The sequence below is a fragment of the Salvia splendens genome, chromosome 18, assembly GCF_004379255.2.
Source record: "Salvia splendens isolate huo1 chromosome 18, SspV2, whole genome shotgun sequence".
Taxonomy (NCBI): domain Eukaryota; kingdom Viridiplantae; phylum Streptophyta; class Magnoliopsida; order Lamiales; family Lamiaceae; genus Salvia; species Salvia splendens.
Window position 1 is genome coordinate 18242908 of NC_056049.1, and position 17099 is coordinate 18260006.

General features: G+C 36.7%; 2 protein-coding genes across 2 annotated transcripts; one reads left to right on the forward strand and one right to left on the reverse strand.

The window, feature by feature from the left end:
* The first annotated feature begins 754 nt into the window (after window positions 1-754).
* Window positions 755-2288, forward strand: LOC121776028. The gene is made up of 2 exons (XM_042173141.1): window positions 755-1016; window positions 1290-2288. The coding sequence occupies exons 1-2, from the start codon at window positions 889-891 to the stop codon at window positions 1642-1644; spliced, it is 483 nt and encodes a 160-aa protein (XP_042029075.1). The 5' UTR covers window positions 755-888; the 3' UTR covers window positions 1645-2288.
* A 2949-nt stretch (window positions 2289-5237) lies between these two features.
* LOC121777938 (chromosome transmission fidelity protein 18 homolog) lies at window positions 5238-13404 on the reverse strand. Its single transcript, XM_042175273.1, has 23 exons — window positions 12684-13404; window positions 12303-12364; window positions 11926-12066; window positions 11519-11794; window positions 11111-11197; window positions 10419-10520; window positions 10242-10307; window positions 9897-10007; window positions 9759-9820; window positions 9420-9464; window positions 8707-8780; window positions 8433-8500; window positions 8219-8287; window positions 8018-8118; window positions 7865-7946; window positions 7641-7719; window positions 7461-7548; window positions 7242-7395; window positions 6646-6828; window positions 6475-6534; window positions 6070-6329; window positions 5662-5767; window positions 5238-5495 (listed from the first exon to the last, which is right to left on the reverse strand). Exons 1-23 carry the CDS (start codon window positions 13297-13299, stop codon window positions 5442-5444), a joined length of 2946 nt encoding a protein of 981 aa, XP_042031207.1. The 5' UTR covers window positions 13300-13404; the 3' UTR covers window positions 5238-5441.
* Between the last annotated feature and the right edge of the window lie 3695 nt (window positions 13405-17099).

Below are 17099 nucleotides of genomic sequence, written 5' to 3' on the forward strand. Positions count from 1 at the left end.
GGAATAGAGCACAATCAGAACAACATATTCACAAGTATCATACACTCTGCATAGTCTTTCTTTCCGAAGCTCTGCCCTCTCCTCCATCCAGTTCGCCGGAGCTCTGTTGATTGCAGTGCTGCTTCACCAGAGACGTAGCCATTTTATCTTTGGGGACGACACGCCAAACCGAGAGCACTACCGGGGCGTATCTCGTCTTACAGAAAGAGGACTCCTCAACTCGGCTAAACGCTTTTACGGTTTTACAGTATCGATTTCATTGTAATTTTCAGTTTCAGTTCTTCCTTCCTTCTTGGGTTGTATTACGCCCGGTATTGTTTATCTCTTGTAATTCCAGCACTATCCCCAACATATAATACTACAAGACATACTCATAACTCATAAGACCCGGTCATAGAATAAAAATAAACCATAATTTCATTGCATGTGTCAATCACATAATATATAAGTTCTACCTTCAAATACTTTTCCTTTTTTCTTTTCAATCCCAAATACTACTATATTCACTACCATACCTAATATAATTTCTTATACGTACCAAATAGAAACTCGAAGGGAACTTGTGTTTGTTGTAACGTCTAATCAAACATTAGTAAACACGGCAAAAACCTTATTAAGAAAAACAATTTAAAAAAGGGAAGAAAGAAAGGTTGTGAGTGGTGAGCCCCCACCCTTCTTTTTCATGCCACTAATCGTGGCATATATTTATTAATTTTTTCCAACTTATCTCACATGGAAGAAGACTTGGAAAAAATGAATATGATACCCATCTCAATCTCAATCTCAATCTCAATCTCAAAAATTATATATAAATTCATATATTTACACCTATATATATATATACATACTCTCTCAAAAAATGATCATACCACACATATGTACATATAAATGGGAAGAAAAAACATTGAAGTGGAAGGTGCAACATCTTCATCAACTGAATGTTGTATGTGTGGGGATCATGGCGTCTCTTCAGAGCTCTTCTTATGTGGCGCCTGCGGATTCCGATCACAACACAAGTAATCAATTTACTAAATTTTGTTAGTTTGTTTTAATCGAATCGAGTTTGAGTGCAAACTCTATAGTATATTGTAATAGTTCTAAACTTTGATTTGAATAGTTGGATTTCAAGATTTGATGTCAACGGAGGACAAACTACGTCCACGTAAAATGTTATCCATTGACATTTTCCGTTAACATCAAATCATGAAATCTAACGATCCAGATCATAGTTTTGAGTTTGTAGAAAAAATGTGGTATAACTATTTACTGACTATACATAAATGTGGTAGATATTGCAGCAATTTGTACCCCGGAGCTCAATCGTACGACATTTGCAACTGGTGCATCAACCGAAAAGGGGAAGAGACGACAAAATCGTTGCAAAATTCGTCCCACAAAACGGGTCATCGCGATGTGATGAAGATCAAAAAGGGTAAGATCGACATTAACCATAAAGAGAGAAGAACAATTGAGAAGGGAAGCAAGGGGCAGAATAAACCAGCGGTGGCTGCGCCGCCGCCATTGGCCGGAAGGAAGAGGGTGACGAGCGATCGCGGCGGGGTTTCGGGTGAGAGGAGGATTGTTAAACCAGTTTTTAGAAATAAGGTGAGAAGGTATAAGCTGTTAGATGAAGTCTCCAGCTAATGAATGAATCAACACATTATTCTGAAATTTTGAAAGTAAAATTATCAAATAAATCACGAAAAATTGGTCAAATTCTACTGAGCTCCATGTTTTTTAAAATCTGCAAATTAAATCACAAAAAATGATATTTTGTAATTATTTCATCTACCTTCTTTTTGACGAAATATGCGAAACATGTATTAATATAGAAGTGAGGCAATATAGTCATAACATTTCCACATATTTAAAATCGGTTGCCACGTCATCTCATTCTCATATATTATTAGTCGGATGAGGTAATTGCGAATTTTTTTCAATAATTTAATTTTTAGATTTTGAAAAATGTGAGAGCGATGAAGATATTACCATCTATTGTGATTTATTCCACAATTTGACCACATTTAAATTTGGACATATATTTCCTCGAAATTATTTGATGGAAATGCGTGGCACTGCAGCTTTTATTAATCAAATACTTTGTGTGGGAAAGAAAATTGTAAACTTTGGTTATGGGGTCGACTTCAATAATGACCTCACGTTTTGAATATTTCTTTTGGATGTATATTTTTGTGACTATGGTGATACTTGTAAATAAAAAAAGTCTCAACAACTATATATATGATGGCTTCCTACCATCTTTATACAAAGGGAGGTTGCTTTGTTTTGCTGTCGTCTCCATCATATTTCCAGTTATTCTGCACGTAAATTCAAAAATAGTAGTCATTAATTTAATTTTACTATAATATAATTTGTTTTTGAATTTTAAATTAAAATGCCATTTTCCATATTTTTCTTTTTATCTATCGCTCAGGAGTACAGATATAAACAAGGGTTTTGGTTTGGTTGGTAAAACTGAAAATGTGAAACAAATGGCTTTACATGTACATAGCAGAAATTTGATCAAAATTCTGGGACAATTCTATTATTGAAATAAGTCACAACTAAATTGTCTATTTCACACCAATACCACTTTTTGGTCTTTTTCTTCTCCCTTTTAAACATTTTGAATAAATGTCATAGTATTTTAAAAATGGACATAAATAAGTATACTTCTTCTCAATATATACTCTTTATGTTATTCTACCCCCGTCCCACAATAGGAGTCACACTTGGTGTCGGCACGAGTTTTACGAAATGTAAAGAATAGTGGATATTGGAAAAGTTAGTGGAATATGTGGTTCACTTAAATGTGGAATCTACTTACTATTTATGGTAAAAAATGACATTGTGACTCTTATTGTAAAACGAACCAAAATGACAAAATATGACTCTTATTGACGTGGTGATGTGTGCATGTTTTAAAATTAAAGACGTGGCTAACTGGGTGTATTCGACGACATAGTTTAAGTATCCTAAAGTTTTTTCCACGCATATTTTCCGTCTGACACATCAAACATAAATTTCCCTAAACATGAAATCATAAGATAATTGAAAGATATATCAAAGTTATGATACAATCAATGATTTTCAAAAGTGATAATACTGACCATAATATGATCAAACTTGATGATCTTGGAATTAGTCCTTAAAAATAGGAAGACTACAACCACCTTTTAAAATGAGCTTTAAAGAATGGGAACATATTTGGTGATAGGGTTAGTAATGTTAAAGAATTGGTATGGAGGGGAGAATAGTTATCATGGGTTACATTGATATAGACAAGAAACCACTTCCAAATTTTTGCCGTAATTAAGAATATAATAAAAGGTGATTAACCATCATTTGGGGCCCTTCTCACACGCCTTATGCAAGCATGGTTGACTTTTGCTCTTAAATAACCCAATCAAATTCATTAATCTAACTAAGTGATTATTTATCGTTCATCATTACTACAAGTTAAATTAGTATGTCATCATCTACAACAACAAAAAGCAAGAGTTCATAATTCATAAATAATAGCTGAGGTTGATTTTTTCGTGCGAGCAATGTAAACGCTAAATTTGGCTTTGGATGTATTTGAAATTGATCATAAAATATTAGTAGTTGATGGAGTGGAGGTTGCTTCGATGAGATTACTCTATGATGTGACAATTTATTTTCAACGTTTTTATATAGTGAATTCGAAATTCATTAATCTTTTTTGCTTTCCTCTTCATATTAAATTAATTAGTCCAAACACAGTAAGGTAAGATGAACAAATAAATGCTTTAATAGATTATTTAGCTATGGTCACGTCTCCAAATAATAATAGAACATATGTAGTCATCATAAGGAATGAAGATTTCCTTAGTTTAGCGCCGAATTTGGTAAATGAGGAAATGAGCATTTTTAGAAAAAAAGAGTAGTATGTCCCATTAATTTTTTATGTCTAATTGTTTGATTTGAATCCCATTTCTTATATGGAAAGGACTAACCAAAAGTGGGGATTACTAATTGTAGTTAAAGCTGAAGGGCCCGCAGATAAAGATTAGCTATTAAAGTGATTAAGTGATATCCATCATGATAATGATCTACCAATGACAATTAATTTCAGCCATATTTTATTCTCAAATGTTTGATTGTGGAATATGAATCCGAATCTTCGATATGACTTAGATGCAATAAATATGTGCAAACTGAAAATTAAAAAATCATTTGATCATATATATAGCATGTTTTGATTCTTAATAAAGTTTCATACAAATCTGCCCCTCCGGAATCAACTGCGATGCCTCTGCGGACATTTTTTAATAAAGTTTTTGTCAATATTTAGTAGTACACTAGTACTACATTTTTTCTCTACAATCTCATCCGTTTATTTAGTAGTACTACATTTTTTCTCTACAATCTCATCCGTTTACTTACACATTTATAGAGAGAGGAAAGAATCCACAAAGTTGGCATCTTAGTGAAAATAACATACAAAATCAATGGAGAGAGACAGGAAGATCTATAACACAAAAAAAGGACATTAAATTTTACACGGAAAGCAAATTAATAGGATGGAATAATTTAACTGTGGGATATTCTATTTTTTTTTCAAAATTAGATTTTTCGAGCTTTAGTGCTTTAGTCTATAGATGCAATACTGTTATCGAAGTTTTTTTTTTCTTTTGAGTTGGATTACCCATAGTTAAGGTTCAAATAAGGATATACTACTGAGTACTGCCTATTGGTTAGTAATAAAATGCAAACTCTAAATATGTCATCTTAGATAAGACAAATTAAAAATGAAAGTATGTTATCTTCGGTGGAACGGACGGAGCATTTAATATGCCAAAAGTTAGTGAACTATTGAAAATATTCAAAGTTCGTGCATCTTTTACAACATTCAAGTTTTTAAAAATGTTACGGTCAAGTGACATGGACATCCCGTGCGCCACATAGGATTAAATTTGAGTGACATTGAACTATGTTCAAAAATTACTACAAACTGAAATTACGTTTAGATTTTCACCACTTATAAAACTTGTAGAAAAAAACTAAATTTAGTATAAGTTGATGTATTTCCAGGCTATTTAGCCCTAATTTTAAATCTTAAAATCGTCTGTAATAAAACATAGTATCTCATTGCTAGATTAAACCATTTTTTTGGGATTTAGAAACAATAATTTATTTTATTTTTGGAGTGGAATTCAAAATTGGTTTCTGAACTTTCGTCATTTCACATCCACAGTCATCAGACACCCATGAACTAAAATGTAAACACCTTGGTAGGACTTTTTTCACTATTTTATGATGAAAATACACTTTTTTGTTTTCTCTAGCAAATGAGAAATGATACATTACGCTGTATATTATTACATTATCTAAAATGAAAATGGGAAAACACCTGAAACTGCTCTTTTCTAAAAAAACTATTGGAAGTTATAACAATATATCTGTTGGAGCTTGATAAATCAGAGAAGGAATTCACGCATTTTCACCGGTCTCTTTACCGCATTTGTATACCCCTACACAAAGCACGGCAAACGAAAGTATTAAAATGCACGGTCCAAGTCTGGTCGACCAAAATGATGGATCCAGCCCGGTTTTAGGACCGGGTCAGGTCATGAAATCATGTCAAATTCAATTGTTGCAGCCCGAGAGGACATATATTCTAGGAAACATGTAGCATACCTCGTTAAATTTGAACAAGAAAGTGTGTGAATCTCTCCGGCTTGTTGCAGACTTTGGCACATCACTGTTTGTAGCTTCAGAACCTTTTTCACCATCCTTTTTAATCCTGATCGAAATGCATAAGAAATGATAAATGATAAATGACAAACAAAGTAAAATCAATCATTTGCAGCCCCGCGGTAAACAGGGAAGTTAGAGGGAAACAGATTTGATCAATCGGTGTAGAGAAAAGTATAAGAAAAATTCGTACGATGAACTGGAAACAGAGGAATAGCATGACATGAAATGTGTGAGTGTTTCGTGAGAGTGATCTTATTTTGCTTTTCAATCTTGTGAATAGGTTGCATTTACTGTTATCTTTCCTATCTAACTAACTAGAAACGGATCAAAGCAAAGGAATAAGCATACCGACTGAAAAAACTAGTCAGACTGCCAGAAGGCTTTTTCGGCTTTTGAACTGATTTTACTTCACCAACAGCTTTAGGAAGTTCAGGTTTTTCAACTGCTTGACTTTTATGGTTCGTTTTCTTTTCAACCGCATCATTTGTAAAACTAAATTTTGATGGTGGTCTACTTCCAACGTTATTCTTTGCAAGGGCATGGTTCTCCTCCACACGCAGATTGGTCGATTTGGAGAAGCTACCTTGAAGAATCTTTTGCTTTTCCACCTGCAATTATAAGATGATCGCGTAATAGGGTCATAATGCTTGATGCAGGAATTTAAAAAACAAAAGATAAAATAATAGCAGAAGGAACAACCTGGAGCATTAGTTCAGCAAATAGAATAAATCATCCCACAGTTCTATAAATTACCTCGTGAATCAAGACCTGCTTTACCGCCAAGGCAAGATCGACATGGCATGAACTGTAGTCCTGCTCAACAGACAGAAAACCAAATAAACCAAGGAGATATTTCCAGAGCAATAAACCAAGGAGATATTTCCAGTATATTGTAAGCTCATTTTGCATAACCAGGGAACTAACTTTGAAGTGTATGAAATTGCTAAGCGGTGGATCGAGTGCAATTGTGGTTGCTTCATCTTCACGTCTCCAAGTATCAGGTCGATCGGATTTGATGTTCTTGTACGTCATAGAATATGAGACCATCGTATTTACTAACTGCACCAAATCACCCCTTTCTTTGTCCGAAAGCAAATGCAGTGCAACCTGTATATGGAGAATGCATTAGTGACAGCACACGAGAAACAGAAGCAGCAAATCTGGTTGACTGGTGTTCACATTCCTAGTGGAAACCTTCTACCATTGTGAATGAAGGAGACATTAAAACAGCTTATATGTAAGCCAATGTGTTGTGTAACGCCCCCAGCCCACAGAGGTGGGGCCCAGTAGCGATACAATTGCGCAATGGTCCCTCAAGCAACTATTTGACACCCATTTTTGGATTACCAATTGATTAATCCGTGTTGCTACAGGAGCAAACTGTGCTAATAAATTTTTGAAGCGTAGGTTTCACATCGGTTGTGGGACATTACATATCAAGTACTCACGATTTTTTTAACAGTCTAATAGAACGAAAACCTAAAATTGAGAACTGAAGTCAACGGAATAAAATCATTTACCGGTCTCAGAGATGGTGGTGAAAGAATATGCAACAATGCAGAAATTGAGTCTTCGACAAAGGATTTTGTTGACAAATGCCTTGAAATATATGGTGATATTCCATTATGCCATGAGTGAAACACGTCAATCCTTTCTGCCAAAACGGTTCGGTGTCTGTGGAATGACAATTAGATTATACTAGTAGAGTGAAAAATCGAGATTAAAGGTAGTGTAGATACCTCTGTAAGGATTTTGGCCATTGAATGTCCTTTCTTTGAAGTTGAGCTATCATACGATGAATAAATATAGCAATGGGCGGTTGATAAACTGTGGAAGAAGTAAATAACAAAAACAATTAGGACCAGATACGCATCATATAATGAGAATGTGACATCTGAAGATTGCTATAACAGTATTACCTAGAAGAGACATTTTTTGTGTGCGCATGATGTACCGATGAGTTACATCAGAAACTCCCAGATTGTCCAAACATTGTACCTAAGACATAAGTTTCAGTGAAAAGTTTATGTTTACTCCAAAGTAGTATGATTCTTCCAAATCACACACCTAGTGAGTATTTGAGGGGTTGGACCCCACCGAAACAAAAAAAAAAATCAAATAAATGAAGAATAGCAAGACTCACAGTCTTTTGCATCAGAGGATCAACATAATGGAGCTGAAAAATATTTTCATGGATCCCATCCAATATTAACTCCGAATCGCCACTGGCAAAATAAAAAAAATTAAATCAACTTTCACTTGACCAGTCGAACTTAAAAGGAAAATTTATGCTCACCGGTTAGATATCAAGGAGTAGAGATATTCAAAGTCTTTGGACGCATTGTTGCTTGAGTTGTTAGATCTTCTGCTAGATTTCCGCCTTTGCTTTTGGAAGATCTTTGTAAATACAAATGTATATTATATGAATATATGAAAAACAGAAAACAGAATAATGAGCAAGCAAATTAGCATGTAACTGAAAACAATGGCAACTCACCTCTTTCCATATATCAAAAGCACTTTTAGTTGCATCTTTCCGACCCACCACTTGAGAGCTTATATCCATCTTGAAGCAGAAAAGTAGTAAAAAATAAGGAGGTCAAACCATCTTTGATTTGTTTCAAGAGAGCATCATGAGTAATATATTGATCGTATATTTAGATACACACACACACACATACATATCAAAGAAAAGTTGCTAAAGGTCATACCACATTCAGCATTTCCTTCTTCTTGTTAAGAAACTGAAGAGTGTTCAAGCACGACCGTATGTCACATTCTGATGAAGGTGAAGATTATGAACACATTTACTACAATGACTTGCTTGGTGATAAACTGATAATAATAATAATTACTATGTGTTAACTCATATATGTAGTTTGTCTACATAAAGTGTTCAGCACCAAGCTTCTATGTTTTTTGTATGCATCGAGCAGCTATTAAAAATACATTATCTTGGTACACTCAACAGCAAGTCTGACTTACCAGTACATTCTGCAAGAGCAGAAAGAGCAACGGAGCTTGCCTTTACTCCTTCCTTGTTACAAATATATTTCAACCTGTCATTAAAATTTATACACCAAGCTTAGAAAATGATAAGCAACAGTATTTTCCAAATATTACCAAATAATTAACAGAAAATAGAATCAAATAAACCTATATAATAGCCCAAACTTTACATAATACACTTAAATGGTTATTGGACCATACTGGGAAAGTGGCAAAACACTAAACTTTTAAAAGCATATCAAACTTATAACCTTTATTTTGAATTTAATATCAATATGTTGTGTACTATATCTATGTTGTATCAACTGGGTGTAACTGCAAAAACGATTCATCACATACATTGTAATTTAAGTACTAGAAGGGGGGGAAACCCCTTATAAAGGGGAAATTGATCATAAGCAGATACTTTATGAAGAGTTATACATCAATAACGAATAAATTACTCTCAAATTAATGTTTTTAACATAAATGAAATAAGCAGCTTCCAAAGATATTACAAATCTTCTAATAATTAAACGGCTTTATTAGCCATAATGTTCCAACCAGATATAGATCAACAAGGAGTGATGTTCTGTGTGCAAAAATGAATAATTGACAGCATGGAAAAGCAGATATATCAAATCAGGCAACAAAATAAATTGGTAAGAAATATCAACTGATTCATGAAATTAACAAAATCAACCACATACCTGTTTGCTACACGACTCACAGTTGGTTGGACAAAGATGTGAACCCTGAAACAGAAGCGTAAGTTTTTGAGATCATCATCTTGTTGCAGTATTGCTAGGAATCAATAGTTTATGTACTTTAAGTTGGTCAAATTTTGTAAACCTGCAATAGATTTGTCTACTCACTCTTAGTCATATATTATGGATTACATGCCCCTTACTCTGTTCTTATCTTCTTCTTAGCTGATAATTAACATTTATTTCAATTCCAAATAAACACATTTTGTTATGCTGGTCCTGTCAAGTCCAGCATTGCAAAAGAAACTTAACTAACATAAAAATCAAATAATAGGGACTTACTTGGCCACTTGACGTAATGGCCTTAAGGCTGGCGCATATAGGTCATTACAGATGCATATCACCTGAGTATCCCAAACAGTGAACTCATAGCAATACATATTATATATGAGAAACGGTACAAGGCAAAGTCGCACTTACAGGTCTCAGCAAAACTGAGCCTTTCTGCTTCTTTCCAGAAGATTTTCGACCAGTATTTGCCTCTTGAGATACGTTTTCTTTTCCAGTATCAAGTTTTTTTTCAGCTGCTAACTGCATCATTATGGTTCATAATATAGTGTTTTGTAGTGAATATCCTGACATTAGAAAGCCTGCCTATCTACGAACAGAGAAAAACCAATAGGCTTTGACCTAATTTTACCAAGGCACTACCGCACTAGTAGCTTTTACTATAATCTACCATGGAGGTATGGGTTTTCAACTGTATAACTTCTGTATGAAATGAGAATTATGACCAAAATGAAAGAAATCTAAGCAATAATTTACCAATCGAAGAATGATCTCTACAGCACCCTTTCCATCTCCAAGGGCCCCATCTATCTCATCAACAACCTTAAAAAGTCCCAAATTTTGTTCAAGATAAGCACATTAACTATGGAATGAATGTTATGAAATAGTTGAAAAGGTATATTAACAGTGATATTATTACACACTGAAACCAACCAAGCACTTTGGCTTTGAATCAGCAATTACGGAATTCATCTGGACCACATCGAGGATTTTAGCTTCGATAGTTGATGCTAACCGGTCATCACTTGCATTAATCTGACATATGAACAACACCCAGCCAGTCAGTTAAGGGTTTCTTAATTTGAAGTTTTTAAAATGTAAGGCTTCGACCAACTTCGATCACTTCATATGCATGATACTTCAATTTCAATAAAGCAAACATGGCACTATTTAGTAGGTGGTGTGATCAGAAGAGTTCATATATAGATAGCAGTATTCATCTGCACTAAGAACTGATCCTGGATAGAAGCCCTTTCGTATGGTAAACAGTTTACTTCTGACCTGGTAAGTATCTAAAAAACACTAGGAAAAAGGACAAGCTCGATGGCTTGTAAAAATTTCATCCTGATCAGCATATTTAGTTAAAGCAACCATTCAGTGCACATTCTATAAGCATGGGAAAATATTCTTCACAATAAACCACTCAGCAATGAGGCAAAAATAGTCAGCTATTTGCTTTTACAACAAAAAGGCAACTAAGTGTGTGTGGGCCTAGCAGTATAGTGGTTCGAGTCCACCGTGGCACGGCCTTTAAAATTTTATGTTTATTTGACCATAAAAAAAACAAAAAAAGGCAGCTAATATGAGCTCATAATTTATAAAACATATAGTTTAAATCATTTGACCTCAACAACGCGGTACCCGCAATGACTTGCCGCTACATGTGCAAGCGTAGTCTTCCCAAGTCCAGGGGAACCACAAAGCAATAGGACCTGCGATGGTCGAAAACGGTATTTTAGCATTCCTAAAATGTCAGAGAAGAAAATTGGAATAAATGTAATGCAGATGACTACTGTAAAATGATTGACAGTAATACATGCAACTTCAGTTGCAAAAATGAACTAGTTGCCCATGCTGCAAGTAATCATAAATTCAGAACAGATTACTGATATAGCAATCAAAAAATTCCCTAATATTGGCATTTACTAGCGAATGAGACATCAGCTCCAGCGGTTGAGCTCCACCTCACAATCAAAAGGTGTTATAATTAAGGTGGCACAGTGTTGTTAAAAGATAATATACACATAAATAACCTTCTGTTCTGGAGGACCAGAACTTTTGTTCTTTTTGTCCCACATTTCCTGAACGCCTGGGGAGGTGTTGTTTTCTTTATCCAACTCAATATCAGCCTTCATCATATCTTTGTTAAATCTGGTTTCTCGGTTATTTCGAGAAAAACTCCTGGAAGATTGTTTAAGATGTTGGGAGCCTGTAGAATGCCGTCTCAACGAAGTCAAAACATCGTCAGTGGTACTCTTTATCTCAGACCCAAAAACGCAGGAATCCCACTGTTTCAACCACAGGAGAACCTGGAGTGTATAGAATACAAAGGTTACACAAATGGCAGTGAAATGTAGGAGTACTGCAGTCAAATCAATTTTATTTGAGAAGTCCACCAAATACATGTAGTAGAAAGTGACACAGAAAGATGCTACACAACCTCACGGTTTGTCTTTTCATCACTGAGAAGCTCTGTGAATGAACTCGGAGCATATTTCTCCACCCAAAGTTTTTCAGTAGTAACTGGTGCCAATGATGGGACTACCTCCACGGTATCATCTTCAAAGCTTCCTTGCAAAGCCTTCACAAATGAACACGTTCAAAATATAGTATTTGTTTTGAGCATCATCAATGTACATAACATCTTCTCCCTTTCTCCAGAAAAATCTAATACAAAGCTTGCTTATACACATTTACTTGTCTAAACTAGAACATAACCATTTAGTCAACAAAAAATATGAATGGAAATATTCATCTGAAAGTCAAAGGGAAAACTCTACATTAGTTTTTATAACAGTATGGACAGGACAAACTTACCTTTGCAAATTGTTCTTGCTCAACCTTTTCCATCATAACTCTGACGGATTCCTGAAGAAGTCCTGCATGTAATAGTCCACTTGATCCACATCAATAGATTAAAGGATGAATTTTGTGCAAGTGAAGACCGTACTATTGTGGATGGCATATTGAAGCTTAAGAAATCTTCCATTCATTGTACAATTCCAAATAACAAGTAAATGCACAGAAAGACACAAACAGGGATGCTAAATGGATTAAATTCTTCTCAGATGGATGAAATTAATGCAAACCCTTAGATAATGAGCATTGTTTTTATTTAATCCAGCAAATTAAAATCACTTTGTCAACGTAAAACAAGTGACAAACAGGACTGATCAATTGTGCTGGTTACAGCCTCACCATTATTGTCTCGGCTGAAATTCAATTTCTTCTTCCTGGCCTCCTCATCCATCTCCGTATTAGTGCATATCTTGGCATACACCCTTTCCCCATCCAACCCTGTGATAGGCACACAATCCCCGTCTATCTCCGTCGCGAATCTCGACAATATCCTCTCCTGCTCCTCCACCACCTCCATCTCTTCAATTGTATCCCGCGACGGCGAGAATCTCAGCCACTCCTCGTCGTCGTCGCTTCCTTCCTTGTTCTCCTCAGAGACGTCCGGGCAGTCAGGCAGGGCGACTTTACCACTCCGAGATTCGTCTTCTCCGCACCTGCTCCTCTTTCCATTCGTTCCGTTACTGTTGAGGCAGCGATTGGGGGTTTCGTCTAGCGATATCGAGCTCGAGAGATCAGATCCGGGGCGTTTTTTGGAAATAGGGTTTAGCGGAAGTGAGGGCTTGGGAGGGAGAGACAGAGGCGGGCGCTGTGGAGGCTTGTCAAGTGAAGGTGACGAAGGGGGTGATGAAGGGGGTGAGGGGGGTTCGACATCGAGCTCGAAATCGTCGTCGAACTGATCGTCGTCCTGGGCATGGGATTCCAGCCATTCCAGCTCATCCAAATCGGGAATATCCATCACTTGCTCGGACTATAACGATGAGTATCTCGGCGGCGACCTTGACGGAGAGGGAACCACTGTGTGTTTGTTTGGCGGGAAATGGAGACGAAGAAGAGCGGCAAAAGCAAACCGAGTGCTATATCTTACTCACTTTTACTAGTCATACTTTTATACGTTTAATAATTACTCCCTCCGTCCCACATAATTTGGGACACTTTGACCGGGCACGGATTTTAATAAATGTAATGAAAATTGAGTTGAAAAAGTTAGTGGAATGTGAGTCCTACTTTTATATATTAGTTTTATAATTAAATGTGAGTAGGAATGAGTTAGTGGAATGTGGGGTCCACTACCAAAATTGGTAAAAATGAAATGGGTCAAATTATGTGGGACGGCCCAAAATAAAAAACTGGGTCAAATTATGTGGGACGGAGGGAGTATGTTTTTTTATTATACATTATAAACCAATATTTAATTTAGATATATACTCTTATTTTTAAAAAAATTATACTTTCTCCATCTTCAGATAATAATCTATTATCTTCCTTTTTGTCGAGCCCACAAAATTAATCTATTTTCATTTTTGGTAAGCTTTTCACTTTTTAGAGATGAATATCATTTAGAAGTGGCAAATTGTGCGAGTTGAGACATTAACTCATTAACGACACGATATAATGTTGTTTGGCATAACCCGATAACAATACTATTGAAATATGATTACAAGAAACTAGAAAAAAAACTAAAACATATTTTTTCTAAAAATGAATAAAAATAATGAAAATAATAATATTCTCCATTCGTCCTATATATATCGAAACTTTTAGGACATCACATATTTTAATATATAATTGGTTAATTAAGAAAAGATAGAAAGAAAAAAATAATTAGAGCATTGTTACGGGAGAATGAAACTCAGCTCATTAGAGAGAAAATAAATTATCAATAATATAAGTGTACTAATTTTATGGGATTGACGAAAATGAAATAGTTTCTATTTTTAAGGGACATAGTGAGTACTCCCCCGTCCCACTGAAAATGACACATTTTCTTTTTTAGTTTGTTCCACCCAATATGACTCATTACTAAAAATAGAATTTATTTTTATTTTTACATTATTCTCTCTTTTATTTTATTTTCTCCACCTAACACACAAAATTAAATTGTAAGATTATGTGCTACTTAAGGAAGGGGTAATCTTTCTTAATACGGAGGGAGTATTTTTTATTGGATAGAGCGTGCATTTTCTATTTTATTGGACATAGCTCTATGCCAGAATACAAGATTCGGCTCATTTGTTTTAGATATGTGATTTAAGAAATTGATGGTTGGTAAATGAAATAGAGAAACCAAAGTGGAAAAATAAATTAGAAAAGAAAATATTACGGAGTATTATTTTTTATTATAAAAGAAATATCTCAACTATACAAAGAGGAAAAAATATTATTTTTTTGTTAAAAGATGAAAAGAGTCAATTTAGTGGATCATCCCAATGAACATCCCAAACACACAACATATTAGGTGATCTAATAGTCAATAATTAATCAAAAATATGAAAGGTCATTATTAATCAGTTTTAGCCTTAGGTCATCCACTACGCTGTCTCTATACCGTCCCTTAAACTACTATTTGAAGACCCCACTGTACTTTTTTACTTCATCCCTTAACTAAGGGACGGAACCTGCAACCCTCCGTCTCTTAACCGCCTCTTAAATTACTATTCATTCAATTTCATTTTTTATTTTTATTTCCAACCCAATTCAATTAAAACAAACACACTTCATTAAAAAAACACACAACATAAAAAAAAATTACAACCTAAAATTTAAAAAAAGTAAAAAAACACACAATTAAAATCCTAAAAAATTAAACGTTGCATAATTTAAAATAGAAATTTAAAGAAAATAAAAAAACTACTCCGTCGGCAAACCATTCCCCGAAGGCGGTGGAGATGCAATAGGAGGCGGAAGGCCAAGTTGTGCTGACATATACACAATTCCGTTCCACCAGGCTTGGTATTGGGCGGGCGAGAAGCGGGAAGTGTCCGCCATTGTGGCGGCCATGTACACCGCCATAAGGGTGTTTGATCCCGAGGCCGCTTGGCTTGATTCGCCTCGGCCCTTCCTCGCTCTAGCCGCTTTCACTGCCTTCGTCCCTTGCGGCCGACAGTGCCCACGGCTGGGTCCCTCGTCATCGCCGGTCGTACCCGCAAACTCATGCGATGCAGCCTCTTGTGCGTCGCTGCCCTCACCGGTGTCACCAGACGAGTATTGGCCACTCGTGGTGTGCTTCGTGCGCTTCGAGGTTGAGCCCGAGCTAGAGCTGGCACCGGGGGCCCACCGTTCCTCGTCCTTGACGGCCTGCCAAACATCGACAAATTTGAATTGTTTGTCGGTGTCCTGGTTGTAGACGCGCAAAGCCGCCCTCAGAATATCGGCTCCCGTGGCGCCGCTTTGGTAGTGCGCCGCTTCGGTCGAGTAGATGCCACAGAATTTTTTGACCTGTCTGTCGACTCGGTCAAAGTGAGAGCTGAGCATTTTATATGTGCGCTTGTGGGACCCTTTCGGCTTGATCTGGTGGTAGGTCTCGAGGACCTTTTCCCATAAGCACTTTCGGGGTTGTTAATTCCCGACGATGGGATCGTACTAGACGGAAATCCAGGTATTGTACACCGCCATCGTTTTGTTGTTGGTGTACGGATGCCGGCCTAGATCCTCATCCTCTTCCTCTTCTTCCTCCTCCTCCTCGCCCGCCTGGGCTTCCGCCCTGGAGCTTCCACCGCCTCGGCCTCCTCCACCGCCTCGGCCTCCTCCCCCGCCTCGGCCTACTCCCCGCGTGGGTTCAACGGGAAAATCCTCCCGAATCTGGAATAATCCCTGCGAATACCGCGGGGCGGAGGGACGGGCATATGAATCCACGTAAAAATTGGGTGGTTGGTAACCCCCCGACGTCGCAGAATCCTAGGTTCCTGGCGTCGACGAACCGGAACCACCCAGTGTGTTGTACATGGTCTCCCAATCGCCGAACGCATTGAGATCCAACCCGCCGGAACCTCCACCGCCGGAGTTGCCGTCGCCGGACATTTTGTGATGAGATGTTAGATGAAAAATGGAGAGGAAATTGAGATGATTTAGGAAGAATAGATGTGTAGTTGTGTGTGAAATAAGGATGAATTATGAGTATTTATAGAGGAAAAAAATTAATTAAAAAAAAGAAAAAACGGATATAAACGGTAATATTACCGTTTACAATTTTTTTTTAAATTCGATTATTTTAAAAAAAACTTTTTGCGTCAGCGCGTGACGACGCCCACTCGCGGGCCGGCGAGTGGGCGTCACGCATGGAGCAGGGGCGCGCCACGTCGCCATGGCGCGTGGCGAGACAGCCCATCTCTTGTCTCGCAGGGACGGGTCGCGGGACGGGCACGGGACGGGCCGGTGTGCCGCAACGCGTCGCGCGAGCGTTCCGTCTCTCCACGACGGAACGCGGGACGGTGGCGCGCTGCATAGTGGATGGCCTTATAGGTCATTGTATAAAATCTGGATTTGATGTCATTTTTAATCATTTTAAGTCATCCTTTATTAAGATGACCTTAAAGTAAATTAACAATAATTTAAAAATATCCTCCATATAATTTTGTTCTACATTTTTATATCTAGATCTAATTTTGCATGGATTAAAATCATATTGTCATATTTTTAAAATTAATTTGATCACATAAGTAACTTGGAGAGTTAAGAACACCTAGTGTATGAATGCACACTTAGATGATGCTTGCGATATAAACTAAAAGTGAAATGCGAGACTCCCTCCGTCCTGAA

What these genes read in the sequence shown, in the direction of transcription:
- LOC121777938 (XM_042175273.1), bottom strand. Translation starts at nt 13,299, where the DNA reads ATGGATATTCCCGATTTGGATGAGCTGGAATGGCTGGAATCCCATGCC. An exon ending in TGCTCTTGCAGAATGTACTG is followed by an intron (nt 8,501 to 8,706) that starts GTAAGTCAGACT and finishes CACCTTCATCAG; the next exon opens with AATGTGACATACGGTCGTGC. An exon ending in AGCAGGTCTTGATTCACGAG is followed by an intron (nt 6,330 to 6,474) that starts GTAATTTATAGA and finishes TTATAATTGCAG; the next exon opens with GTGGAAAAGCAAAAGATTCT.
- LOC121776028 (XM_042173141.1), top strand. Translation starts at nt 889, where the DNA reads ATGGGAAGAAAAAACATTGAAGTGGAAGGTGCAACATCTTCATCAACT. An exon ending in GGATTCCGATCACAACACAA is followed by an intron (nt 1,017 to 1,289) that starts GTAATCAATTTA and finishes TAAATGTGGTAG; the next exon opens with ATATTGCAGCAATTTGTACC.